This window comes from Colletotrichum gloeosporioides, assembly GCF_011800055.1.
Source record: "Colletotrichum gloeosporioides strain Lc1 chromosome Unknown consensus_117, whole genome shotgun sequence".
Taxonomy (NCBI): domain Eukaryota; kingdom Fungi; phylum Ascomycota; class Sordariomycetes; order Glomerellales; family Glomerellaceae; genus Colletotrichum; species Colletotrichum gloeosporioides.
In genome coordinates, this window is record NW_025544762.1 from 1,754,699 (window position 1) to 1,782,355 (window position 27,657).

At 55.6% G+C, this 27,657-nt stretch overlaps 7 protein-coding genes across 7 annotated transcripts; 4 read left to right on the plus strand and 3 right to left on the minus strand.

Moving 5' to 3' along the window:
- Window positions 1-1,508: 1,508 nt before the first annotated feature.
- Window positions 1,509-4,692, plus strand: GCG54_00009404 (uncharacterized protein; the record flags this gene model as incomplete). Its single annotated transcript, XM_045409350.1, has 4 exons — window positions 1,509-1,821; window positions 1,909-2,991; window positions 3,821-4,501; window positions 4,553-4,692. Coding segments are annotated over 4 exons (2,217 nt in total), but the record flags the coding sequence as incomplete, so codon positions are not given.
- Window positions 4,693-6,206: 1,514 nt separating this feature from the next.
- Window positions 6,207-7,429, minus strand: GCG54_00009405 (uncharacterized protein; the record flags this gene model as incomplete). Its single annotated transcript, XM_045409351.1, has 2 exons — window positions 6,207-7,079; window positions 7,148-7,429. The coding sequence occupies 2 exons, from the start codon at window positions 7,427-7,429 to the stop codon at window positions 6,207-6,209; spliced, it is 1,155 nt and encodes a 384-aa protein (XP_045256596.1).
- A 1,369-nt stretch (window positions 7,430-8,798) lies between these two features.
- On the plus strand, window positions 8,799-10,508 carry GCG54_00009406 (Lipase 1; the record flags this gene model as incomplete). The annotated part of the gene is made up of 1 exon (XM_045409352.1): window positions 8,799-10,508. One exon carries the CDS (start codon window positions 8,799-8,801, stop codon window positions 10,506-10,508), a length of 1,710 nt encoding a protein of 569 aa, XP_045256597.1.
- Window positions 10,509-10,886: 378 nt separating this feature from the next.
- On the minus strand, window positions 10,887-11,936 carry GCG54_00009407 (uncharacterized protein; the record flags this gene model as incomplete). The annotated part of the gene is made up of 3 exons (XM_045409353.1): window positions 10,887-11,516; window positions 11,656-11,772; window positions 11,817-11,936. 3 exons carry the CDS (start codon window positions 11,934-11,936, stop codon window positions 10,887-10,889), a joined length of 867 nt encoding a protein of 288 aa, XP_045256598.1.
- Window positions 11,937-13,503: 1,567 nt separating this feature from the next.
- On the minus strand, window positions 13,504-13,962 carry GCG54_00009408 (uncharacterized protein; the record flags this gene model as incomplete). Its single annotated transcript, XM_045409354.1, has 3 exons — window positions 13,504-13,564; window positions 13,626-13,734; window positions 13,800-13,962. 3 exons carry the CDS (start codon window positions 13,960-13,962, stop codon window positions 13,504-13,506), a joined length of 333 nt encoding a protein of 110 aa, XP_045256599.1.
- An 886-nt stretch (window positions 13,963-14,848) lies between these two features.
- GCG54_00009409 (VMS1-like protein) lies at window positions 14,849-16,884 on the plus strand (the record flags this gene model as incomplete). Its single annotated transcript, XM_045409355.1, has 3 exons — window positions 14,849-14,894; window positions 14,948-15,217; window positions 15,275-16,884. 3 exons carry the CDS (start codon window positions 14,849-14,851, stop codon window positions 16,882-16,884), a joined length of 1,926 nt encoding a protein of 641 aa, XP_045256600.1.
- Window positions 16,885-25,188: 8,304 nt separating this feature from the next.
- On the plus strand, window positions 25,189-27,357 carry GCG54_00009410 (uncharacterized protein; the record flags this gene model as incomplete). The annotated part of the gene is made up of 2 exons (XM_045409356.1): window positions 25,189-25,245; window positions 25,303-27,357. 2 exons carry the CDS (start codon window positions 25,189-25,191, stop codon window positions 27,355-27,357), a joined length of 2,112 nt encoding a protein of 703 aa, XP_045256601.1.
- Window positions 27,358-27,657: the final 300 nt, after the last annotated feature.

Here is a 27,657-nt window from a genome sequence, read left to right on the forward strand (position 1 = left end):
TCTTCCATGCCTCTGCGGGTTGCAGCAAGAAAAGCATCGAGAAGCTCTCTGCCTCTGCTTCTGCTTTTGCATTTGCTGCTGCTGTCGTCGTCGTCGTCGTCGTCGTCGTCGTCGTCGTCGTCGTCGTCGTTGTCTGTCCAAGGTCACAGGTGCGTTCGCAACCTTCCACGGCTCTGAACTCGAAGGTAGTTGCGTCTGCGCGCTCTCTGCTAATTGCCGCTGTTCTTGCTGCTTGCCTTGTTTCCTGCTTATATTTCTGCTGCATTTTGGCTGCCGTTCTGTCTGCTTCGTACACACAAGTCAACCAACGCGAGCGCGCACGTTCTTAACCCTAACAACCTTTTTTTCCCTCCTGAATCCTTCTCTCAACCACTCATCCATATTCCTCCTCTGCCGGGCTGGCAATCTGCGAAGAACTACTCGTTCCATCTTTGCGGTTTCTTGGTTCTCTGCGTTTCCTCCTCGAAGCTCGTCACCATACACACAAATCGGTCGGCGAGGTGTACATCCGTATGCCCTCGTCGTCTCGCCTCCAATTTGCCCCACGGCTGTGGTAGCGTAGCGCGTTGCATGGGCATTGCCGTCGAGTTAACATCGCCCTCACCGTCGATATCTCCTCGTCCCCTCGCTTCGCATCGCATCGCCTAGCCTAAGGTACCGTACCGTTATATCGCCCCTTGTATTACCTTACATTGCACCTCATTCTACCCCGAACGTCCAGCAGGGCTTCTAGCTCCACTGCGTCCGCGCCCCCCTGGCCTGTCTGGTCTGGCATCCCGTATCTCGAGTGAGAGAACAGTTCCCAAAACGCGCCTCCTGTCTCTGCCTTTGCCATATACTATACGCACTCATCATTCCCCATCATATATCCACTCCAAATCCTACCTTGCTCCAATGCTCAAATACCTACCCTGCTCCTCTCCTGCCTCCTCACTCGCCCATTCCCCCCGACCAGAGCCATCTTCTGCTGCACCCTCGCTCCGATCGCCATCTCTCCTCCTTCATGTTCCCTTGTCATCTCATTGCACCGCACCTTTCGTCTCTTTTCGTTCCTGTCCTGTCTGGCCGCGCCAGAAACTGCAGTACCTGCCGGTAGCCAGCCAGGTCCATTGCGTCTCGAAACTTCGGGTTCCGCTTCCGAGTATCCTCGTCGCGTCGTCTCTTTAACCGAAGCTGGCTTGATTATTCAGGGGTAAAGCACCAATCCCTACTGCCTTCCAATACCGCAATACCGCTACCCTATGTTCTCGCTTCTCCGATCTGGCGCTGTAGTACGCGACCATCTCCTGGAGCCCGAAATGTCCACTTTATATCAGAAAGGGGTCCCAAACTGGGTCTAGCACGCCTCACCCGCGCGATCCTCGTCGACATCCAGGGGATGAACACCACTTGGGTGCCATGCCCCCAGGCCCCTGACAGTGTCAAGGAGCAAAAAATAAAAATACAGACGCGCCCTGCTTTCTTTGTTTTCTTCTTGCTGCTACCAGTCAACTTAATACGTCGAAGCGTTCGTGGATGAGGGACTAATGGGTCTTTTCTCTATGCAGCATCACCCCCACCATCAGCCCCAGGGTCCAGCACCTACTCAGCACCTGCAGCACCAGCAACATCCTCGACCCTCGAGCATCGTTCATCAGCAGCACCACCCGCAGGCTCAGTCGCAACAGCACCCTTCGTACGCGTCCGGCCATCCCATCGCCCCCGCCTACCAGCAGACGAGCCAGGCTTCCAACGCCCAGCACTCCCAGGACGGCCTTCCTTATTACGCGCACCCGAGCCCCTACAGCACCCCAGGCGCGACAAGCGGATACACTTCCGCTGGTGAGTTCTACCAAAACCGAGACGTGCACGACGAAGGCGACGCGTCTTGACAGCTTCACAACAACATCCACTAACATTCACATCTAGACCAATCCGACATGATGGCCGCCGCTCAAATGCCGAGACCACCTTACCCTCCTATGTCATACCACACGCCTCAGTCGAACTCGCCTGCGTCGGTAGCATCGCCCTCCCAACATGACCAGCACCGCAGCATCTACGGCCAGCCGCCGTCTCAGCCTCTCCAGCAGCACATGTACTACCAGACTCAGCAAGCGCACTACCCGTCCATGCAGGCGCAACCTCAACAGTCGCCGTACGCGCAGCACGCTGCCCAGACGCACCAGCCCATGTCCTCGCAGACCAACATGATGATGTCGCAGCAGCAACAGCAGCAGCAGATGCCTCAGCACGCGACACAACACAGCCAGCAGCAAATGACCAACTCTCCGCGCGGCCACATGAAGACGGAGCCCCAGGTGCCTCTGCAGCTGCAAAAGCCTCAATCGACTCCCATGCAGCACCCCCAGCACCCCCAGAATGGCGCTGCTCTCAACACTCCCACCGGTTCGACCCCCGGTGGTGTCAACCCCAACGCGGCCCCCGGCCCTATTCCGGCTACCACGCCGTTGGTTGTCAGACAGGACCAGAACGGAGTGCAGTGGATCGCGTTCGAGTACTCTCGCGACCGCGTCAAGATGGAGTACACCATCCGCTGTGACGTCGAGTCGGTCAACACGGACGAGCTTTCAGCTGAGTTCAAGACGGAGAACTGCGTATACCCCAGAGCTTGCTGCCCCAAGGACCAATACCGCGGTAACCGCCAAGTGTACGAGACGGAGTGCAACACGGTCGGATGGGCCCTCGCCCAGCTGAACCCTCCTCTGCGTGGCAAGAGAGGCCTTATCCAGCGTGCTGTGGACAGCTGGCGCAACAGCAACCAAGATCCCCGGCTCCGAAGCCGTCGAGTCCGCCGAATGGCGAAGATGAACACCCGGAAATCGGTCCAGGGCGGTCCCCATCCGGGTGCTCATATGGGCGGCCCCAGCCCACCAGGGATGCCGCAAGGAGCGGGTGGCATGGGTCCTGCGGGTGCATCAGCCAAGATGCCTGGAATGAACATGGGTCATATGCCGCACGCCAACGCTCCGGGTGGAGGGGATGAAGTCGGTATGTTTCACCAGATGTGATTAAAGCCCTCCGCATCTGCAGCGTTTGCGAGCCCAGTCGTTGTCTGTTGTTGATTGTCGTTGCATCGCACATACACACTGCCCGGCATCCCCCCTAAAGATCGTTGATTATGTGATACCTTTCCCCCCTTCCTCCTGTTAGCCGTGGTCTAGAGCGACACGAGCACATCACACAAAACACATACAATTTTTTACCTCTGTGCCTTTACCTGCATCTACTGTTACTCGTCAGAAGTCTTGGGAATGGGTTTGTTACACTTTGTCTTTTTTGCGCTTCCTGTCCGTATAGCGCCGGCTTCCTTTTTTTTCAGTCGCATCAAAGCAACTGCTACTTGATACAGCAAAGCTCGCCGCGGGTTGAGAGGGATTTCCTTTTCTCTTCGGCACAGATCTGTACATTACCATAGTTGCTGCACGCAGTTGCTGCTGTTGCTGTCGTTAGTCATATGTTCCCGAGCTTGTCGGGCAACATACTGCGGTACTCTTAGAAGAGACACCGGCAAAAAGTCGCATTGCTTAGCGTTTTGCATTCACCCTTGTTTTGCGTCCCAGCCGCGCATGGCTTTTCTACCACTCCTATCAAATGGACGGGAGGGAACTAAGCTCTTGCCATGGCACCTCTGTACCGCAAAAGCAACCCCTCAAATCCCTTTGTTGTCTTGAGCGTTTCGCGTTGCCGTTGGTTCGTGTTGTCAGGGCTGCCGATCAAACATGTTTACCCCTCCCACTCCGCTCAACCTGCAGACATCCTCCGAAACTCGTTTCCAACCCGTCATTGCAACGTTAGCTGACTTACCATGACTGATTAGGCGATGGAGAATACGTTGATGAACACCACCATCACCACCAAGCCCCGACCGGCCAGTCGGGTGGCGACGGCGACGTGAGACAGTCGCAAGTATTCTCCGGTAGCTACGGAGGCTATCCGGCCCCCAGCTCCGGGTCCATGCCGCACATGGGCAGCTCTCATGGCGGAGCCATCTCCGCCCGTCGCCACAGCCGCAGCGAGAACGACGAGCCCGAAGATCTGTTCCCCAACATCCCTGAGGCTAAGAAGCGCAAGTTCATCCTCGTCGAGGATAACGTCCGCGGCTCGCGCCTTCGTGTGAGAGTCACGCTCGATGGCGTCGATACCAAGGAGATCCCCGACTCCTTCCGCAAGGGAGCTTCCGTCTTCCCTCGGTCGTACTTCCCACGCGAGATGCAGAGCCCGCCTCCCTCAGCGACCGGATCCAAGTTCTTCATGGAGGATGCTGATGAGGAGGATGACGGCGTTGAGGAGACTGACGGTCGCACACGCAGAGCCCGCGGCAACAGCAAGGCCATGGTCAAGGTGCCCATTGGTGAGAACACCGAGGGAGAGGTTGCCATCCCCCGAATGAGGAAGAGCGTGAGAGGCAAGGAAGTGCGTCTCAACGACCTCGGATACCGGATGGCCTGGCTCCAGAGCCGAGTCTTCGCAGGTCGCACTGTATTCCTTCAAAGAGCCCGTGAGTACTCCAAGGATGTGTCGAACATCACAGAGGCTAACACCATCCAAGTGGACTGCTACCGTAACAAGACTCGCTCCGCGATTGAGTCCATCATGCAGGACGTCAAGACCCTCGCACCGCACTACGAGACGCGTGTCGGCAAGCGGAAGTGGAACGAGAGAATGAGAAAGGGCGAAACCGATGATTAAGACAGATCGGCCACAACGCAAGTCGCAAAATACCTTTGCCAAGTATTTATCTGGTCACGCACATAACCGCGCCGTCCACGGGCACAAACTTGACATCTGCATTCTCGAGCGAGTCCCCTCATCGAACCGATTCATAACTGTTTTTCTGCTTTCGTTTTTATCTCGTTTCCGCGCATCGTTAATACCGACGTCTCACGACCCTTTTGCGACACAAAAAACAACCACTCTGTATCATACGTGCCGATCCGACAAGTTCATAAAGGAGGCTGCTAAGGAAGAGGAGATACCAACCGTTTGGTTTTCTCATACGGTGATGACGTGACGATGAACCCCTTCAGTTTTCTTTCTCTCTACGAAGGATGAAAAAAGACGTTTGCTTTCCAAAATCATTATTCGTTTGGGGAGGTTCCTTCCTGACCGGAAGGTTTCTGTTCTGCGCCATTTTTATTCATTGCAGCAAGCAGCACACGAGCTTTGCTACGACGCCTTGGACCACGACAAGACATGAGGCGGCTATTTACTTTTCATGGCTCGACGTTTCTTGCATTTTTCAAAGTTTGGGGATGAAGTTTTCTACGTTTCGACGGTGCGAGGGGCTGGAGGTGGTGGGTGGTGGGTGAGGTTCGTTTTTCCTCCTTCGTTTATGGTCGGCTTCTTGGTCCATTATCACAAAAAAATTTCATGCTCTCGGTTTTGTTGCTTCTCCGGCAAAGGTCAAGTTGGGGATTTTACTCGTGGAGGAATACAGGAATTGGAAGCTTGGGTTTTGGGTTTTCAGGCTCTTTTTCTCCTTCGGTTCGGAGGCGTCGGAGAGCGTACTTGCTGGTAAGATATGCTTCGTCCGGCGGCGGCATGGGGGGTGTGATCATGGTTCATAGATTTTTCTTTCCTCAAGATTCTGATTTTTACGGTTATTTCGCCGCATCTGGGCCTTGCACGTGTTTGTATGAGTGTGCGTGTGTAATTGGCGCATAAGTCTTGGTGCCGCGATGGACTGCCTACATCCCTAGACGACATGCAGTTGGCCGGGCAAAAGTTACCGACAAGTCGGTAAGGTCATCGCGGCTTCTCAGAGATCTGTCGTACTGATCCGTGTCGTGCTTATTTTCCTGTTTCTATTACTCGCACACGCATCACATATTGTTTAGAGTTCATCTGATGTTGAGGCTCGTCGAACTGCATCCTCACCTAAGCGGAACTTCTTACGATATATGTCGTTTGTCTTAATTCACTCAGCACATACGACCATACCCACTGGAGAACTCGGGATCCCGTCCGCTCTCCCATAGATAAGCCAGTGAGGGCTGGAGTAGTAGTCGGGTCGGTGACGACCGGCGAATGCCCGGTGTTGTATGTATTTTTACCGTCATCCCTCGGTTTTGAGGGACGAGTTCTATAGTCAGTTGATGACGAATACATAGCCTACCTCACTTGTTATGGGATTGGTGCATGTTCTTGATGACTGAAGATCTATGTGCTTTTTTTGCTCTATATCGCTGCCTCCTATGCGATCACTACTTGGAAGCCACATCCTTTGGAGCTCTCTCTCCTCGTTGGAAGACAAACAGAGCCTCATCTTTTCCGGCGAAACTCGGCAGTGGAATTTGCACAACCTTGATCCACTCCTTGTGTTCCCTCTCCATGTACTGATCCATTGTGACGCCTTTGAATCCCGTGTACCCGTTCGCGTTCTGCGTGCCAACGACCGCAATAGTGTCGCCCTGGTAAGCCTCAACCAGGCCCCTAGTGAATCCGCCCTCCTCGCCACCCGCCACACCACCGCCGACGACAGGGTACACAAGCAGCAACGCGAGGTCCCTGCCCGAGTCGCGCTTCTTGAGCCATTTGACGCCGTCGGCGATCTCCGTGTCGGAAACCCAGTTGACGCGCCACTCTGACTGCATGTTGTCTACGGGGAACGCGGTGACGCCGTAGAGGCGCAGCATGAATGTCCAGTACCCGTTGCCAGACCCCATGTCGGCGACGGCTCTTCCCGCTAAGAGAGTCTTGAGAATGGAGAGGGCTTCGTGGGAAGGTGTGGCGCAGCCGAAGTGGTGCATGAAGATAGGGAGGACGTGGTGAGACTGCATGCGTTTGGCGGAAGAAGGGTGCGGCCCGGCCCATTCGAGATTCCGGCATGACCACGCCCAGAAGTCGAGGTAGGGGTTCGGTGGGCAGGATGTTGCCTTTTTGCATTTCGGGACTGCGAGGGTGGTGGCCAGGGATGGGTGGATGTAGCGGTGGGCGGTGAGGTGAGAGGCAATTTCGAAGCGGAGAGAGGACTTTTTTGCGTTTGAGAGGAACGATTTTAGAGCTGATGATGTAAGAGTTGTCGGGAGGAAGATAGAGATGTAGGCCTCTACGTCAGCTTGAGGAGGAGGATCGAGCTGAGGGACGTGTTAATTTAGTTCTCAGCTGTGAGTTCACCATCAGAGCTCATGAGATGAGAACGTACAGGTTTCCCCTCGTCATCACGATACCACGCATGAAGACCGTTCTTCCCCCCCATGTTCACGATTTCCTGAACCTGCAGGAGACGAACTGAAGTCATGGCATGGTAGACATAGGTGTCGCGCCGAGGGTCGATGCCGAAGGAGAGGTTGACGGCCGAGTAGAGGTTGTTTTGGGCCAAGAGCTGGTTCGCTTTCTCGTGACGTTCCCTGTCTTCCGCGTAGGCCTTTGGATCAAATTCGGGTGCACCTACGCAATGCACGAATTTGCTGCCCTTGGACGACATTTTGGGTGATTGGTTCCACAGAGTGAGATGAGCGAATATTTTCGACGTTATTTTGTTGTACTTATCATGGGAGATTTTCAGAAAAGTTTGTCCTATATGAAAACGAGTTAGTAACACGTTTCTCAGCAGTAAAAATACGAGCTTGGCACCCACTGATATGAAAATTGAACGGATCCTGCATCACAGATCTCCGTTGCAAGGTTGTTGTCCGGGACGTCTCATGAGAACACGCCGGGTTTTCGGGGCCGCATTTTCGGAGCGGACGGATGTCGTCATTGAATTTTGCTGAGCCTCGCCCACTTTTTTCGGGACAGTGAGAGGCGTCGGCTGCACTGTGAAGGTCGTGAACGAGCCGCGCGAGCGGTGGGGAAATGTCCAGCAACCCCGGCCTGTGAGGTTCGTACTGTGCGCTTAACCTTACCTCAACCGGCGGAGGTAACGGAATGGAATGTTTGGAGAAACAAAACATCTCTCTTTTGACTTCATTTTCGACGACTTTTACTATTCGGGCGAATGGTGACTGTATACAACGGCAGTAACGATCACGATAATCACGCTGGATAGAAAGGCGTTGCGGTTGCGGTCTAGCTGCTGCTGCGAGGTAGCATTCGGTCCAGCGTAACATGGTTGTTCTCACTTCTTAACCACGAAATCGACGGCTTTTCATCATATCTCAACCCATGTGGAAGCCCATCCCTCATCTGCTCCGAATCGTGAGCTGGCCATCCAGAACGTCTCGATACTTCCCAGGTCATCGCCGTACCGAATTGCCTGATCCGCTCTTCACCATGTCATGACTCGGAAGTCGGGGACAGGCATCGGGCCACCGACACCGCAACACCGCTGCGCCGGACACACAAACATTCATCCGCTCCCTCGGGAGTTGACCGCGGTCGAGAACACCAAATTTCTCTGCCGGCCTCTCCCCCACACAACCCAACCCCGACCCTCCACAATCCTCAGGGGTAGGGCCGATTCTGCGGGCACAATGCGGGGTGCTGCATACCCAGCATCCAAGCCATTGGGCCTTTTTGGCAAAATTTTGCCCCGGTTGGATGCTTCTTCAGGCCTTCGAATGGCTTCGCTTGCGGTGACGTAGTTCCACTGCACCAAGCTACACCACCCCGGCGGCTTGGTCTCGTGGCACGATGCTGGGATCAACCATTCATGCTTGCCATGGCTTCATCTCCAGACCCCGTCTTGATGGACGACCCGGGGGGCCCAATGTCCGACCTTCTCCCGGTCCCGCACCCGTTGTGAAAAGTACAAAATGCCCGCCTGCCTCTGGATCGGTGTGAGAATCGACGAAACGGTCGTTGCAGCGTCTGCTCGGAACCAGTCGGCACTCACCCTGTAAACATTCACCACCATGACCCGACTCAGTCTGCTGGCCGCCTTCTCCACGGCTTGTGCCACGGCATCCGCTCTTGTCCCGAGACAAGCCGTCCCGGGTAACGACACCGGTGCTGCTGCTCCCACTGCCCAAGTCAAGAATGGCTCGTACTACGGCATTTACAGCCAGTCGTACGACCAGGACTTCTTCCTCGGCATCCCTTACGCCCAACCTCCTGTCGACAACCTGCGTTATCGCGCTCCTCAGCCCCTGAACTCGACATGGGAAGGCACTCGCAATGCCACAGAGTACTCTCCGCAGTGCTTCGGCTATGGGAGCGACACCTGGGTACTCGGAAACTACGTCTCGGAGGATTGTCTGACGATCAACGTCGTCCGGCCCCACGGCGTCTCCCCCGATGCGAAGCTGCCCGTCGCCGTATGGATCCACGGCGGCGGCCTGACTAACGGCGGTAGCTCCGACCCGCGGTACAACGTCTCCTTCATCGTCGAGCAGTCCGTCCGCATGGGAACCCCTTTCATTGCCGCCAGCATCAACTACCGCTTGCATGCTTGGGGCTTCCTCTGGAGCGATGAGATCAAGGCCGCCGGCGCAGGAAATCTCGGTTTCCGTGATCAGAGGTTAGCTTTGAGCTGGGTCCAAGAGAACATCGCCGCTTTCGGAGGCGACCCGGAGCAGGTCACGCTCTGGGCTGAGAGCGCTGGAGCTCGAAGTGTCGGAACGCAAATGCTGGCCTACGGAGGCCGCGATGATGGTCTCTACCGCGCGGCCATCATGCAGAGCGGAACCGGCTTGGAGACGGACTTTGGCGAAGTTGAGTCGACCACCAACACGTGGCAGGATTACTACGACACCCTCGTCAACAAGACCAACTGCACGTCTGCTGCGGACACGCTGGACTGTCTCCGTGGACTGCCAGCGTGGGACCTGAGCGACGTCATCAACGGCACCTCCAGCCCCTCCTTCAATGGCATGGCGGACGGCGACTTCCTTCCCGCTCCGCGTTCAGAGCTCATCAATGCGGGCAAGTTCGTCAACGTCCCCATCCTGATTGGCGCCAACTTCGACGAGGGTACTCAATTCGGACAGAAAGGCATCAACACCACCGAGCAGTGGAACTCGTACCTCCGTGCCCAGGGCGCCAACAACGTCACTATCGAGGTCCTCTCCGCGCTGTACCCTGACATTCCTCGCGTCGGCCTCCCCGCAACGCTCGACGGCCGCCCAGCGGGTGACGAGGCTGATCTGGGATACATGTACAAGCGCGCTGTGGCCTTTGGGGGAGACCGCGCTCAACATGGGCCAAGGCGATACTGGGCGCGAAAGTGGGCTGAGGCGAACCAGACAGTGTACTCATACCACTTCAACGTGCTGGTCAACGGCATGATGCCCTCCGACGGTGCGAAGCACTTCCAGGAGGTCGTTTTCGTTTTTGATAACACCGACGCCGTGGGTTACAAGACCGCCGTCGCGGTGGACCCGTTCGCGGGCAAGCCCGAGACGTTCAAGACGCTGGCTGACATGATGTCGCGCATGTGGGTTTCGTTCATTACCAAGGGCGACCCGAACTACAACGGCGTCACCAACACGACTTGGCCCAAGTACGACGTTGAGAATCCCTACAACATGGCCTTCGACGTCAATGCCACAGGTATCGCCTATCAGGAGCCGGACACATACCGCACGGAGCAGATTGAATATCTGATCCGGAAGTTGTGGACTTAGGAGTAGCGGGGAAATACACGTACATAGAAAGCTAATGTTCTAGACGATGGACGTAATGTAATGGATCCATGATAATATAAAAATACAATACCCCAAGAAAACATCTCTCGCTGCCGCAATCTAGGGAATTGCTGTTTCTATATTCTGTCTAGCTCCTGTCGACTGGTTCACCCCTTGCCCACTGTCAAACTTTATGAATATGGCACTGGCAAAAGAAGAGCCATGGGATAATCATCAAACAGTTGTCGGATCGTACTGTTGTCGCCAGTTCGCCTACAAATAAATAAATAAAACTTACTGCTCTATAGCTCCCTTCTTCCGATGACCCAGTCCGTACATAAAGTTCGAGGAAGACTCACCTGGTTCGCGGCCTCATCCTCAGGCTTGCCTCGGCCGGTTCATGCGTCGCCATGCTGGCACATATTCGTCCCAGCGTGGGATCTCTACCACCCTAACAATGGGATCAGTGTGACACCATTCGCATCCATGCGCATAGGTCTCGCCATGGACACGACAATCCCGAATATTGACGGTTGGACGCCCGCGCGAAGGCGTGGTGCCAGACCCTGACGTGACCGAAGGAGACCGAGGATCCGATCCGAACGTTTGATCTCCAAGGCCCACGCCTGGCTGATGCTGAGCGGAGGACGAGTTGGAGGAGGCCTCAGCCCGCATTGGCGTGTTAGCACGCGCCGGACTTGCGGCTTGGCTGCCGGATACACCGTAGGCGGACAGTCGTAAGGGAGTCGTGGGCGGTATTTCCGGAAGCGCGTGCTTAGGTGGAGGTGTCGGTGCCGGCAATTGGCCTTGCGTAGGTCTCTCCTGTTTTTGCCTAAGTGGGCTCTTGGGCGGCGGTTGAGGAGGCTCTTGAGGGCTGCTAGGGGGGCTATATATCGAGCCGGTCACGATGCGTGGATCGTCCTCCGAATCTTCCTCAGAGCTCACAGACGGTGAAGGTGCTGCAAACTTCACGGTTTTGGGCTTGGCCTCCCGGACCGCCGTCACGATCTTATTGCTGTGGTAGTCATTGAGATGGCAAGGAACGCTCGCTTCCCCGTTCGACTCATCAGATTGCTGTCTCCTGAAGCGCGGCAACCTCTCGTTCGTCGCGTGGCGAGTTTGGTTTCTACCCTCCAACTGATCGTACGTGGCCGGCTGACTCTGCCGAGGGTATGGGTGTTCCAGTACTTGCGGGTGTATAGACTGACCCGAGCAGCCGTTGGAAGTATGCGAGTTGATGCTTGAAGGAGATGAGGCTCGTCTCCTGGAGGCGTGTAGCTCTGGATCCTCATCGCTTAGCGGACTCACCTCTCCATTCGCGTACGTGGCTCCCGGACGGGGTGATCTCGGAGGGTTGTTAGGAGGAGTAGATACAGGAGGAGTAGATACAGGATAGCCGAGTCGTCTTCTGGGTGTTTGTTGAGGCATCGGGAAAGGCTGCTGCAAGCGGCTGCTGTCATGCTCGCCATGATCAGGCTGCAAGGAAAATTCTTGCCAAGTCTGGGCCCTCTGCCGAACCCGTCTGTTCCCATAAGATTGACTTGGGCTCGGGCAGTCACCGCTTATACCGCACCATATGCTGAGTTCGTCAACAACACTTGACACATGCTTGTGAATCACGGCATCTGACGCCCCCAAACTTTCTGTCCACTCAATGGTCTTCTCGCGCATAAGCGCAGCTTTGGCGGCGAAGTCTGGGTCGGGTCTTCGCCTGTCTTTGCAAAGACGGCACTTGTCTGAGGTGAGGCAAAAAATATGCATCGTCCTGAAAAGCGTATTTTCATAGAACCGTGTAAGGCTCTGTGCCGGTTGACTGTTGAATGGGTGCTTCAAGGATGACAAGAAGGTCTTCATGGGACTCTTCAAGGGACTCCTTAAAGGACTGGAGGGAGTAACAGGATGGGCCACTGGCGGAACAAAAAGAGCAAAAGGAGGGACGTCAGTCGCATTGATCGTGGTGTCCCAGCCGTTTTGCTGTCTGTATGACCAATACGCTTTTAGAATCTGGGATGACGGCAAGCGTGGAATAGGACGTTGAGCGCCATAGTATCGTTCGGGGTATTCGGTGTACACGTCGACACACTCGTCGCAGAAACCGATGATGGCATGGAGCGAACGTGTGTGTTTGCAGAGGCTGCACTGACCACCCGACCTCTTGGGACATTTTTCGGTGCTCCATGTTGAGTGGGCGCAAACGGTGTAGAGAGTTTTGGTTTGCCAGCACATCTTGAGAGTTGAAGAGAAGACGTGAACCTGTTTTATGTGAGAATGGACTATTTGGAGGACTTGCCTGGGTATTTTCAGAGTCGAGGATAGAACTTATTGTGCGGTTAAGAAGTTAGAAAGTGGTGGAAGATGATGCTGAAACTAATTGAGAGGGAAGCTTCTCGACCTTGTCTTGTCTTTATGTTATAGTGTAAACAATGTGTGTGGGAGAGAAAGATCAAAGACCGGTGTCCAGCCATTGTTCCAATGGTAGGTTCTGGTAGTTACAAAGCCAGGAGATTGCTACAAAGACATTATCTGCATACACTCAGTATGGCCAAGGCTTCTGTGAGCGTTGTCGAGTGAGCATGTTTCTCGGGTTTGAAGGGGGTTGTACTTGCTGTTGTTCTGCGACAGATGTGATTATGCTGTTTGGGTTTGCGGAGGATTTTGCCAGCGCGAATTGTTTTCGGGTTTGTTGACCACCACCAATGTTTCGGTAAGGCACTTACATTAGGTTGGGTTAGCATGGCTTCACTGCCTAATCCAACGGACCCGTCGCATCTTGAAGCAGACATATTACCAAAAATGATCATCATGAAAGTCGTGATAATTATACTATTCTAGGTGCAGTGCTGAAAGGCCCATTCCAGGGTTCTGTCCAAGCGCGTGGTGAAGGACATCGATCGAAGCGACTCCCCTGCGCGCAAAGCTGTCGTTTCCAGGCCGCATTTGCTATCGGAAACCCGCACCATACTAAAATACCAGCCCGGAAGCCGCGAACACCTTCTTACAAGCCGTACTTCTTGTCCTTGTCGGCGATAGGGAAGTCCTTTCCGGTGGTGTTTTTGCTACAAGGGGCGATTAGTTAGTTTCAGTCAGGTTGACGGCGGATTGTTTTGGGATACTAACTACTGGCCTCTGATGAAGTCGCTGATCTGCTCGTCCTTCGCCTGCTCTGCGGCATTCTCATTGTTCTGGGGGCCTTGGCCGAGAACCTTTTCTTGGAACATGTCGACAGCTGGGAAGAATATTAGCTTCCGCGATTTGAGGGTGCAAAGGAAAGGTATGTTCGAGAGAACTTACCCTTATCAAGACCATCCTCCTGCTTCTCGCTCTCACGACCGCCTCCGGCCATGCCGTTGATCTTGTCCATGAAGCCTCCAGACTCCTTCTTCTCGGGCTGCTGCTGGGCCTGGGACGAAGAAGAGTCGCCCTTGTTGCCGGTGAGCTTGTTGACGAAGTCCATTGTGGTAATGTTGTATGCGAATACTACGATATGATTTATCGGGTGTGGGATTGAAATCGGGTTGAATGCAGAGGAAAAAGTCAATTGAGGACGAGCGGGATGGCTTGGCTACTTGTAGTAGAGAAAGGTCGCACGAGAGAGAGACAGACAGACATCAGCGGCGGGGGTTATCGAGATGGAAGGGTGGCTTAGACTGGCAAACCCAGTAGCACCTCCCTCTCGACCGGTGGAATAAGTCTTGGCAAGCACCATTTCTTGGGAGCAAAGGTCGAGTCGCGATGCACCACGCGCTTGTCCACCCGCCCGCTCATCGGTGGAGTTACATCATCAGCTGGTCAGGGACCACTGACGCAGGCTAGGTCCCAATCAGCACAGCGGGCAGGAGCACAAAAAGCTGGCAGGCACAGCTGGACGTGCGTTTGGGAGCGAGGTTCGTCCTTCGAGTGCCAAGAAACACAAACAAGCAATGAAGCTAGGAGGTGAGCGCACATGAAGCTAGCCCACGCTTGGTGACGTGATGCCCACCCGTCCCCAGCGAGTTCAGCTTGCTTCGCCGGAGGCCCCCCTGCCACCGTGCTGACCCCGCCAATACCGTCGTTCCAGCTGATCTGTTGGACAAGAGCCGTCGGGACCCATTTAAGGCCACAAAGCTTCGGTGCACCGCCACTACCTACGCCACATGTCCGCGGGGCATCTGTGGCTCACTCAATGTTCTCTGACTTCGCCGGCTGAGTCAATGCTGCTGACACCTGGACCACAAGCTCAGTCACGCCGATGACAGCGCCCCGCCATCCCGAGCTATATCATCGTGACGGCGCGACATTCCTACGGTTGTCGCAAACCCTTCCACCCAAGGAAGCGCTCGCAGTACACGGTAACGGTCAATATGGGCGACAAAAACACCTCGGATATCCTCCGCCGACCCCTCTATGGTGCGCTTTCTTGCGAACGTCTACCCCTCCATCCCCCACTGACAAGGGCACAGTGTACGACCTCCCGGCGGAAGTCCTGACGACACTCTCCCTCAAGCCAGACGCCGCGATCTCCGACCAGTCGCCTCCCTCCCCCCCGTCCAAAGATACATCCGGCTCTGATCTCGTCGGCTCTCAGGCCTGCTCGCTCTGCGGGCTTACCTTCTCCACAGTCCTTGATCAGCGTAGCCATCAAAAGTCTGACTGGCATCACTACAACCTCAAGCAAAAGCTGCGCGGCGCGAAGCCTGTGACGGAGCAAGAGTTTGAGAAACTAATTGGAGGTAATGCGCCGTTGCACTGACCCTGCGCATGCGAGCTGTGCGACTGACTGTCGGTAGACCTCGACGAGAGTCTCTCTGGCTCAGACTCCTCCGAATCAGAAGACGAAGCAAACGACCAAGAATCCACACTTACAGCATTGCTGAAGAAGCAAGCTAGACTAGCCGACCAGAGGGATTCACCTGCCCCAGGAGAAAACGCCGACGATGACGAGGTGGGAGGACGGCCTGGAAAAGGCAAACCGCCGCTGATATGGTTCACCTCCCCGGTTCTTCCGCCAAACACATACTTTGGTCTCTATCGTGCGATTCTTTCAGGAGAAGAGCTTCGCGATCAATCGAAGCTGGCAGAGGTGGTGAGGAAGAAGCAGCTGGATCCGATAGCCATCCCTAGAGTGCCCAAAGACGGCTCTGCGCCATTACCAGCTGTGGCTTACAAGGGACCGCACTTCTTTCTCTGCATGATTGGCGGCGGTCACTTCGCCGCCATGATTGTCGCCCTTCCGCCACGACAGAACAAGTCTGCGGGCGCCCTCAACAGAGAGGCTACCGTTCTCGCCCACAAGACTTTCCATCGGTACACTACTCGTCGCAAGCAAGGTGGATCGCAATCAGCAAACGATAATGCAAAAGGCGCCGCACACTCAGCAGGCTCCAGCTTGCGTCGTTACAATGAGCAGGCTCTGGTAGAAGACGTACGAGAGTTGCTGCGGGAGTGGAAGGGATTGCTGGATACCTCAGAGTTACTGTTTATCCGGGCTACCGGCGCAACCAACCGACGCACATTGTTCGGTCCATACGACGGACAAGTCTTGAAACACAATGATACGAGGCTACGGGGGTTCCCTTTCAGCACGCGGCGAGCTACCCAGAACGAGCTGATGAGATCGTTCATTGAGCTCACGAGGCTCAAAGTCAGAGAGATCAACCCTGAGGACGAGGCAAAGCCCCGCACAGAGACACCGACACCTAGCAAAACACCAACGCCGAAGCCGACGAAACCAAAGTTGACGGAAGAGGAAGAGACGGCGTTGCTTCATACGTCGCAGATCCAAGCTCTGATACGCCGCACCAAGCTCCCTGCTTTGTTATCCTACCTGAAACAAAACAACCTCGCACCAGACTTTCAATTCCAGCCTCCGGACCAAAATTATCATTCCCCAACACCACTCCACCTCGCAGCACACCAGAACGCTGCGCCTCTAGTCCTTGGCCTCCTCACTCGGGGTGGCGCATCGCCGCTGGTCACGAACAAGGACGGCAAGACGGCCTTTGACCTTGCGGGAGACAGGTCTACTAGGGACGCCTTCCGAGTCGCGCGCTCGGAGCTGGGCGAGTCAACGTGGGATTGGGACACGGCACATATACCGGCGCCACTGAGTAAAGCAGATGCCGACAAACGGGAGGAACGAGAGCGCAAGGAAAAAGACGGCAAAGAGGCCGAACGTCGGAAAGCCGAGGAGGAACGGCTGCGCTCCGAAGGGCCCAAGGTTGACGACAGGAGGAGGAGGGCTGCCGGCCTGGCATCGGCGCAGCCTAACAAGTCAGCACAGGAAAAGAGGGAAGAAGAGGCAAGGGGGTTGACGCCTGAGATGCGGATGAAGCTGGATCGGGAGAGGCGAGCGAGGGCTGCCGAGGAAAGACTCAGGCGCATGCAGGCGGGCGGATGATGATGATGCTGCTGCGTTGTGTTTGATATGAGTTAGACGGGTCGGTTGCACTCACCTGCAACGGCGACAGATGGATTCACTGCTGAGCAATACGAGTTAGATGCTCTTGAAAAGCTTGACATGATAGACGTATTGCCAAGGCACACTTTCTAGGCCATGAAGTGATGCAGAGTATTGCTGGGATCGCTACTCAGACCGTCGTTGTCGCTGTGAGGTGCCTCGTAATGTCGATACACGCCGTCAGCGATTCTCAACCCTGAGCTGTCGCAAGACGAAGTGGCACAGTGCTTTTGAGACAAGAGGGCAAGGTATGGCACTCGGTCACAATCTGCATGTCATTCCGAGACACCAATGTGGAAGTCGGGTGCTCATGTCGCCATCTGCAGGATCCGTCGAAGATTCTACAGAGCCGGACGCATGCAAGGCAAGGAAGGCACCGTCTAAACTCGCAACGAAGCTCACGTTTGTGCAACTTCACATGCAACTTCACGTTACCTCGTACATGTCCATAGCAATCCTTCTGCAGCTTTGCGCAAAGCCACTAGTAACGTGCATGCAGGCCACACGAAACTAGTCGCATTTACATTTTCTTATTCCTCCGAGTCTTCAACTCGAACCCGATCTTACCGGTGAATCGACTTTTCACAGCCACCTCCTCAAAAGCAATGCTCCTGGGAGACCCAGAGATCTTGCCTAAACGACGGAACATTCGACCTTTGCCCCTTAGATGTCAAGCCAGGGGAACGGATGCAACGAATCACCTTCGGAACTCGACCGCGAGAAAGAAGCATTGGATCAAGTCACTTCCCGCGGCCTCCGCAGTAGCGCCCAACATCTCAATGCTCCTTGACGCACCGACTTCCCAGCCCTCGATACCACCAAGTACAGGGAAGAATTTGACAGATGATACCACTACCGCCACCACCAGAGTTGTCTCTGGTGTAAGTAGGACGAAAGAGCCTGAACCAACCAGTGACCCACGACACCGCCTCCCCCAAGGAGAGGCCCGCTCATATCGCGGCAGATCGCCCTCATTCACCGAGTCGATCTCCTTGGCCAGGGACCCAAAGGCAAACAGAGTGCCGTCTTCACAGCCACCTCCTGGAGCAGCCAGGAACGAACGGCAAGGAAGGGTAAGAAAACCATGGCAGAACCCTTCTCTTCGCAGTGGCCTCGTTCTCAAGGACGGCCCCGCGTCAGATGGCACGCACCCGCTGGATGGAGGGGGACTGGGGGAGGGATACCATAACCATCAACAGCTCAGCTCGTGTCATGAAACTAAGCCAACCCCGCCCCCACCGACCGACTTCTTTTTTCCTACTCTTCAACCTATTGCTAGACCAACTCTAGTCTTTTGACTCACCACAGTCGAAAGACTACGGGAGGAAAAAGCAAGCATGCGAAAGAGGGCCAGAACTGAACCCGTTAGCCGTCATTGCCGTCCGCGGTCCGGTGGGCGGAGCAGCCGGGGAATTTTCTCTCTGCTCGAGCTTGGAGGCAACAAGCTTCACAGCCACTGGTCAACGTCACGGTAGTAATTGTCGTCATTGCATGAACTGTTCGGATTGAACATTATGCATGTTTGGCGGGGTATGACATCGAAGGATCGGAGCCTCAAGGAGAATTTCGTGAGTTCGGATGAAAAGGAACAAGACGAAAAATGAGACGAATGGGATAACCCGGCCTACTGTTGTCAGAAGCAAAGAGGGAAAAAAGGCAGGGTAGGGAAGCGTTGATATTGGGACGAACACTTGACTCGCCAACAAATCGAAAGGCCTTGCGGCAGATGGGGGTGTCCTCGTCTATCCGTATGTGTGTCTCTCTCTTCCGAAAATTGACGGCGTGTGAGACAAGGCGGCCATAGAACGACTTTTACCAAAGACACAGAGACAACGAGGTTAGCCACGATTAGAACAGGAACCCATCGTATATGCGGTTTCAAACAAATTCGATGCCCATCTCGGACATCGCCAGTGAGCCGCAAGGTGTGCAAGTTGGCGCGAGAGTCGACAAAGACGGTAGTTGATGGTCGTCGAGAACTATTCATGAAACGTGGGCAGCTGTCGACAGAAGACCTCGGGCAATTCATCGTTCCCCTTTCGCAGGGGTCGGCCCAGAGGATGCCTTTTTCGGACATCAACGACAACCCTCGGTCCACCACCGTCAGGGTTGCACCGTGGAAGACACCCGTTGGGGCGCTGGACACCAAAGGGATAGCCCCTGCAGCTTGCCCGGCCCTGGCTCCTCCCCTCTCCGCCAGCAAGGCTACGACGTGTTGTAGCCATCACGGGAACTGGCGATTTTCGGGCTGGATGGTCCGCCGCAAAAAAGGGGATCGATCCGGTGGGCGACAGGTGAGAGGCACGCCCGGCAACGGAGGTGCACCGGTGAACCAACTCTCCAAAGGTGAATTTGGGCCGCCCCCAATCCCGGCTATTCATTGTTTGGACCCTCCAAAGTGCCGAAGAAACAAATGTAACCTTGGCTTCACCAACAACGTTACTGAGAATAGCTGCGCGGTGGGACGAGGGAAATGAGTGAAGAAGGGGCCGCTGGTGAGCCATATGCAAACTGAGAACATTCGGGCCATGGCAACGGAACCAGGCGATCTCATGATCGGGACCGAGCCGTGATTACGTTGTCTCTCCAAGGCCCCGTTTTTGGATGCTTCGGTTTCCTCATTGGGCCTGCCAGGGATTGACCCAATCTGCGGCATTCAATGATCGACGAGAGGACGGGGCGGTAGCGTGCGCTCTGGGGAAGAAGGCAAAAGCACCGGAGCTTTCATCAGGAGTATTGAATTGTATATCCAATATTTCATCTCGATAACCACCATCTCGTGGACAATGAGATGACCGTTGCGGTCTGCGTCGTCGTCGCGTTCGGATATCGGCCTGAGAAGGGAGATTGGAGTTATTCAACTCCGCTTGCTCTAGAGCGGTGAAGGCGTCGGATCCTTCGACTGACAAGAGGAGGACTCGATGGCCAGGAAGACGTGTCAATTCCGCGGAAAGGATGGCCCGTTACCAAAGCGCCGTTGTTTATGAGCGTCAGGTAGGCAGGCCGTCGGAGTTAGGAGGCTGGGACTGCCATCCAATTTCCCCCAGTCGCCAACTGTCGCTTAGGTACCTTAGGTTAGTACCTACCATACCTGGTAGTCGTTCAATGTCGCACGAGCCTCAACCGTCAATCAGTTGTTCGCTCGTCTGGAGTAGAGGGCCGTTGGGTTTTCTGACAGCAGCATAGGGAAAAAAGAAACGTTTCAGCCAAATGCATGTGGAAATTGAAGGGCATTTCTAGACCTCCAGAGGGGGGAAAGAGACGGTTGTATCACTGGCGATTTTGGGAATGGTTCGGATTCTCAGATTCAGGTGAGGCTCTGGATTAGGAAAAGTCCCCCCCGGTTGACCTGGCTTCTTTAGGCTTAGTAACCATCCGATAGGGCAGTTTGCCGACGTCATGCAGGCGAGAACCGCTGGTCTTCGGTTCTATCGGTCACAAGTTGATGGCAGTTCGAAAAGCCAAAGCAACCTCAAGTCGCAGTCGAGGCCGAAAGCGTCGAGCCCAATCAATTTGTGTCCTTACAGAATTGGCTGACTGGCGAGGGGCAGAGGCGCTGGGCGAAGCAGCTTGATGCTCGGTGCAGGCGCCTATTCGCAAGTATTAACCTCTTGTCAGGCTGCAAAGGCGTTGCTATGTCTCAGATTGAGCCTCCATCTGGCGACCACTGCAGACCTGTGGTCTCTCGAGAGGCGCCAGCTTGTCAGCGGCCATCACACTGGTGCCGCGCGGCCAGAAGCCCAGCGTCATCCATATGCATATGTTGATCGAGGTCTCGAATCATGGCCCAGGCCGCCCGACATATCGCCATTCATGAAGCGGCGATTCGTTCATCCACCGACCAGAAGGATGCTTAAATCTAAAACAAAATCTAAACCGAGAAAAGGTTGTCGGGTTGTCGATCCACAAACAGAGGAGAAACGCCGAGGGCCTAAATGGGCGTGGATATGGGCGATGCCGAGACCACCACTAGCGTTACTTTGCCGCCAAGGTGGTAACGCGCCGTCGTTCTCGCTTGGCCGTTGGGTCTAACACTCACAATCGATTGTGCTGAGTTCGATTCGGGTGGCTTTTGTCGTGAAACAAGCCGTTTTCCAGAGCCAAAGAAAGCACTTGAGATGGCTTCCGGTCCCATCACGATTTGGAAAACTTTCTCGGCCGTCGTCCTGGGCCCGCTCAAGACCAAGCATCATGACGTGATATGACATGGTGCTTTGAGCTCTGTTTGGGGGTCGAAATATCTACGGATAGAAGCAGGAGGCACTGATGAGGCAGGCCATGCTGAGCGTCAGGTCGCTACCAGCGACTGAGGACTGGCAAGGCTGGCTCGGATGTATTCGGCTACCGTATGAACGGACTCTGGTGATGCTGACCCAGCAGGAAGAAGCTATCTGGTCTATGTCCGGTTGTCGGTCTCGGTTTGTGTTCGCTGACAAGCATGGCCGGCTGGCAGTATCCGGAGGCCCTGGGCATTACGTGGAAAGGAATATAACCAACACGAGATGATATCGCTTGACAGGCGTGGCAACGGGAGTGGGCGCTGGATCGAACGATTTAGACGATAGTCTGTTCTCGGAGGGCAGGAAAAGGAGGATCTGATTACGCTGGAGGGTCTTGGAGGGGACTGGCGGGAGAGAGACGACGGTCACAGCATCGTGGAGCCTGCTGGCCAGAGGGTCTGAGCATGGGCAACCGGGATGTTCAGCATGGCGGATGGATTTGGAAAGCAAGGCCGACTGTTGGTGTAATGATTGGGGAAAGCGTGGCTCGTGGATCTGGGACCCCGGGTTCGGGAGGACTTGGGGTCTTGGAGAGGCATGGCGGCTCTCGAGGAGGAGCGTCGATGGCAGGCCGTGGTGGTAGTAGTGGTCGACAGATTTTTTACTCGGTAGCCAGGGGGGAGAAGAGGATAGAGTGCCCAGATCGGAGGGCTGCGATGCGCGTATGGCCATTTTCAGCGGTAGGTGGTGATTTTCCCCTTGCAGAAAGGCAGGGCCGTAGTCGGGGGGATGATGGAAATGGGCGAGTGAATCGATGTTGGACAGGGGAAAGTTGTGGGTCGATGGAGCTCTGGACTGGAATGCTGCCAGTGGCTGACTGCCCTGGTGCCAGGCCATGATGATGGACCCCTTGATGTCGAATACACCTAAGTGGGAGCAGGAGCAGGGGCAGGGGCAGGGGCAGGGGGTTTCCCCTTGCCCAAGAAGTTTCCCATCCGCGAAGCGATGATTGGCCATTGGATGGCGTTCCTGCATTAGCGTAGCTTGGGGAGCGGCGCAGTGGCTGAGCGTTTCAACTTGCACTTGGGCAAGGGGCCCCTCGTTGCAAGAGACAGCAGAGAGCCCAGGCAAGGAACCGAAGGCATCACAGGCATGGACCAGGACGGGAGTTGCAGTCACAGTCGACCGTCAACACGGCCAATGTGTTCGGAGAAATACCGGACAGGTTTAGAGCAGCGCAGCTTTTTCGTCTGTTGTCGCGAGAACGTGCAGCTTTCAGACGACCCAGCGTCTGTCATAGGGTGGCCCCCCCTTTTTTTGCTCCCGCTGTCTACTATGCATCTAAGCTTCTTTCGTCCAATGCTCCCACACAATCCTCAGATATACGCAGTCAGTAAAGTAGGTTAGTGTTGGGTAGGAGGAAGATACATTCGGAGGGATCAATATTCGTACACAGCCCTAGGTATTCATGGAATGTGTGTTGGCTCCGGAGAAGAGGGCCCTCGGGAAGGGCGGATATGCATGCAGGCGAGCAAGTGTGTAAGTTTAACAGCATCAACCTTCTAAATTAACGTTGGCACTGTCGTATGCGTCAACAAGTGCAAAAGTCGGGTCCTAAAATATCTGGATTACGTGCATCGTCATTTTACTCGGTACCGCCGTCAACCCCAAAGCGCTGGCCGGCTGACGTTAGGCGCGGGAGACAGCGCGTCGCGGCCACTCAACCTGGGATGTCCCGTCCACCCTCTGCAGGTCCTTGATGGAGGTGACGAACGGCGGCCTGATTGGCTGGCTGGCAGCGACGGATGCCCCAGGCGCTGTAAGGTGTGGAGGGGAGCGCCTTCGGGGCCAGTCGTGGGTGGTGGTGGCACCAGATTCCAGATTCAGTGGGCGTTTACCCCTGACTAAAAAAAAAAAAAAAAAAAAAAAAAAAAANTGACAAAAAAAAAAAAAAAAAAAAAAAAAAAAAGAGTAAGGTGCACCCTTGGCTAGGTAGGGGTTGCAATTGGCAACTGCGACCTAGTGTAGGCACAGAGGGGGGGAAAAAAGTGGCATCTCGAAATCCAAACGTCTTTAGCCACTCAACACCACACGACTCACCATTTCCAATACGGGACATGGTGCAGCACAGAATAGCAAGCCACGGGGCTGTCTGCCACTGGTGATTTGCTCTCCTGCTCAATGATGGATCTTGCAGCGCCCAGCGCCCAACGCCCAGCCCAACGTCCAGCGCCCGGCGGCTTGCTGTAAGGCAGAGGTCCAGATGGTAGCTTGGGCCTCCCATGTCGTCGGTTTTCTTTAGCTTACCTAGGTTCTCTCTCGAGTCTCTGTTTACGCCGCCCCTGAAAAGCAAGAGCGAAGGAAGGAAAGATACGTACCGACAGAAAGCATCGATGGAAGGTGAAGGCGGGTAAACTGCACCTGGCAGATGGCACCCGTGACCCGACATCTGCAGCCCATCAGGCTCGGCCTTTTCTGAGCTTGAGCCTCGAGGCGGCTCGGCTCCTTTGGCTGAGGTGAGGTGCAGACAGCTTGCGAGTCTGCTGTGAGGCGCCTGCGGGCTGCAGCACGTCTCGTCCTTCGTCCGAACCGCTTCACCAGGCACAGGCATCATCGCCATCAATCAGATCCGGCGGCGGGATACGAGCCTAGCCAGAGCGCACCCGCCGCAGCCGCACCGACCTCGCCTCATCTCGCACACCACCTCACAGACTCGCCGCAACATCTCACCATCATCAAACCAAACCTGCCGCCGCTGTCTTACTGCCTCCCAGCTTCCGTCTCATCCGTCCACCACCGTTGATCGACTACGCCTTCATCTCAGGCATAACAGGCGGTGCCCTTAGTCTCAGCCCAGCATCACCACCATCTCCACATGGCGCCTCCTGCACCTCGTGTGCTCAAGCAGACTGGATAACCATATCGTCATTCTCCATGCTGCGACCCCGTCCTAGCCTCTGCTGCATTACTCCGGAAGGCTGAGCTCACTCAATCTGAACGTCGTTCCGGGAGTTGAAAGCTCTCGGTAGACGAACCGCCCGATGGGTACCTATCGATACTGTACAATGCTTGCACAATGAGGCACTGCTCGGGATCCCGTCGACTCCCGTTGTCATGCTTCCTCATGGAGGCATGGATGATAATGGCCATTCTATCCGGCATCCAGGGGGCCCGTCTCTTCCTTGCTCCGATCCTGTGGAAAGCTCGCTCGAATAGGAACCGTCCAGGTGCCTGATGGCTCGAAGAAGAGGCAGTGCTGTTTCTGGGCCCCATCCTGCAATCCCCGTTCTTCACACTCGTCCAGTCAGATGCGGTGACGGCCGTCAGAAAGACCGGCATCAAGCCCGGCTTCGCTGTGCGGTGGTGGTCCTGTGGAAGAAGGCAAGCATTCAAGCAAGCAAGCAGCACTGGACAAGAATATCCACTTTTGCGCCCACCTCGGCCACCCTTCGAGGCCCCATGTCTAGTGTCGTCCACATTCATGGCCATGCAACGGGTCCCCCAGTCCGCCAGTCCGTGCTAGACTTGGTGGTGGCCCCCGTGCTCCTCCTGGACGTCGACTCTCAACTCTTGGACCTGCGCTAGCCTACCACTCCAGTGTGGCCCCACTCCGTCCCCTCCCCTTCCCACCACCCCCGTCCCCCGTCTCCGTGCAGCTCATGCTTACTGCGCTAAGGTACCTCACCCTCACGCTCTCACGTCGTCCACACCCCCCTGCTCATCGTCTCTTCAGGTGAGAGACTGGAGTCCTCACAACCAACCATGCCCCCGTGATGCTCCTCGTTCACTTGGTATATAGATCCTGTCTCTTCCCGCCGCTGTTTGGTGTTTCGATTCTTGTCCCTCATCGAACATTCTTTCCTACTTTCGTTCTATCAAACAAACAGTCCATTCGCTTTCTGAGAGCAAAGTCATTCGCTTCTTTCTCTCACCTTAATATCAACCTAGTTTTTTGTTTCATTCGCTTCAGAACAAAGTAACACTCTCACTCAAGAAAGAATACCTTCGTCAACCAACAATCAAAATGAAGAACACCGTTGCTCTTCTTGCCCTCGCCGGCGCTAGCCAGGTCACTGCTACTGTATGTTGCAACTCCACTTACAAAACATTTCCCGCGCATCACTAACACCCTTCACAGGGCTGGAACAAGTTCCCCTCCTTCGACTGCCCCGACAACACCAACAACGAGTGTGACGACAAGCAGAAGTCGGGCTTCTCCTGGGGTGACCTCAACACTGGTTCCTTCAGCAACTACGGCGGATTCGACTTCAAGGGCTGGACCTGCGGAAGCGACTTCTCCAAGCGTGACACCCTCGCTCCCCGCACCTTCGGCGGCAAGGTCATTGAGGGCTCTTGCGGTCAGAAGAAGGAGACCTCTCCCTCTTTCGGCTGCGGCTCTGGCTCCGGCTCCCCCGACAAGTTCTCCATTGGCCACTTCGATGTGAGCGTCGAGTTCGACTGCGACCTCGAGTTCCACTACGACATGCCTGACGGCTCTACCTGCAAGCACCGCTCTGCCTGCTCCAAGTCCGGAACCACCGTCAAGAACACCCAGTGCGGTGGTGCCAAGAACGTCACCATCGTCTACCCCTCTCAGCCTTCCAAGCCCAAGTCCACTTGCGGCGTCGGCATCCACACCATCAGCTTCGACTGCAGCCCTCCCAAGACCTCCGTCCCTCCCAAGACCAAGACCAGTGCTGTCCTGTCTTCCGCTACTACTCTGAGCACTGCTCTCACCAAGCCCGTCCTCACCACCTCCGTCCCCGAGGTTGAGAAGAGCACCAAGCCCGCTCACTCCACTGGCGTCAAGGAGACCACCTCCGCCCAGCTTCCTTCCGTTTCCATCCCGGCCGAGACGAGCACTGCTGTTGTTCCCTCCGTCACCAAGCCTGCCGAGTCCGTCTCCAAGCCCGTCGAGTCTGTCACCAAGCCCGTCGGCGAGACCACCTCAGCCCAGCTTCCTTCCGCCAGCCAGCCCTCCGAGTCCAAGCCCGTTGAGTCTGTCTCCAAGCCCGTCGAGTCTGTCTCCAAGCCCGTCGAGTCTGTCTCCAAGCCTGTTGAGTCTGTCACCAAGCCCGTTGAGCAGACCACCTCTGCTCAGCTGCCTTCTGCCTCCGTCCCCGCCAACGGCACTCAGCCCGCCGAGACTGTCCCCGCCACTCAGCCTGGTGTCTCCAAGCCCGTCGAGTCTGTTACCACTCCTGCTGTCCCTGAGACCAAGACCACTGTCTACGACACCACCTCCACCGTCTACACCACCCGTGTTGAGACCGTCACCTCTTGCGCTCCCGAGGTCACCAACTGCCCCGCCGAGTCTCGCACTCCCATCGTTGTCACCGCCACCGTTCCCCTCACGACCACCGTCTGCCCCGTCACCGAGACCATCGTCCACACTCCCGGTGCCTCCAAGCCCGTCGAGCAGCCTTCCAAGGGTGCCTCTTCCGAGAAGCCTGTTGCCTCTTCCGTCACCAAGCCCTCTGCGACCATCCCCGCTGGCCCGGTTGAGACCCTGCCTTGCCCCGATGTCGTTCCTCAGTGCTTGAGCACCTGGCTGTTCTCTTCCGGCTGCAAGGACAACTCCGACGCCTCTTGCTACTGCCCCGACTCTGCCTTCGTCGAGAACGTCTTCAACTGCATCTACTCCCACGGTGCCAGCGACGACGTCATCTCCAAGGCCACCGAGTTCTTCCAGGGTATCTGCGCCGCCCACATCCCCGAGAACCCCGCCATTGTCACCGTCCCTGCCACCATCACCACCGCCATCACTGTCTCGGCCACCAAGCCCGCTGCTACCAACCCCGCCGAGTACACCACCATCACCGTTGACAAGACCATCGTCGTTCCCTGCGTCACTGAGGGCACCACCGTCCCTGGCTCCTCCACCACTGCCACCATCAAGACCACCCTTACTGCCCCTGCCGTCTCTTTCGCCACGGACTCTGCCTCCCAGGTCGTTCCTGTCCCTGCTCCCTCCACCCCCGCCGCCAGCAACCCTGCTGCCACCGTCTCTACCCAGGCCCCTGGTGCTGAGGCTCCCTACCCCACCACCCCTGCCGCTGGCGCCAGCAAGACCACTCCTGCTGGCACCGGCGCTGTTGTCCCTACCACCACCGGCGTCGTCGTTGCTGGTGCTGGCAAGGCCAGCTTCGGCCTTGGTGCCGTTGTTGCCGCCGCTGTCCTCGCTGCTTTTTAAGCAGGGTAACAGCTTCTTTCCCTCTCAGCAAAAGGTGATTCTTTAGCGGAGGAAAGCTCGAAACCCAAAAGATTCCATTTCCTTACTGTCTCAATGTCGCTGCACGCAAATCTGTAATCTACAATCCGCAATCATACATACCATTCTTACGATCCTTACGAACGAAACACTTGCATGGGTTGGTGGTCTGGCTTGGACACACAACCATATTTTATCACACTTGGCCGCAAAACAGAGCGCATCAGAAGGGGAATACGTGTCACATAACACAGTCTTCTGCATCTCTGGCCCTCTCCTGTA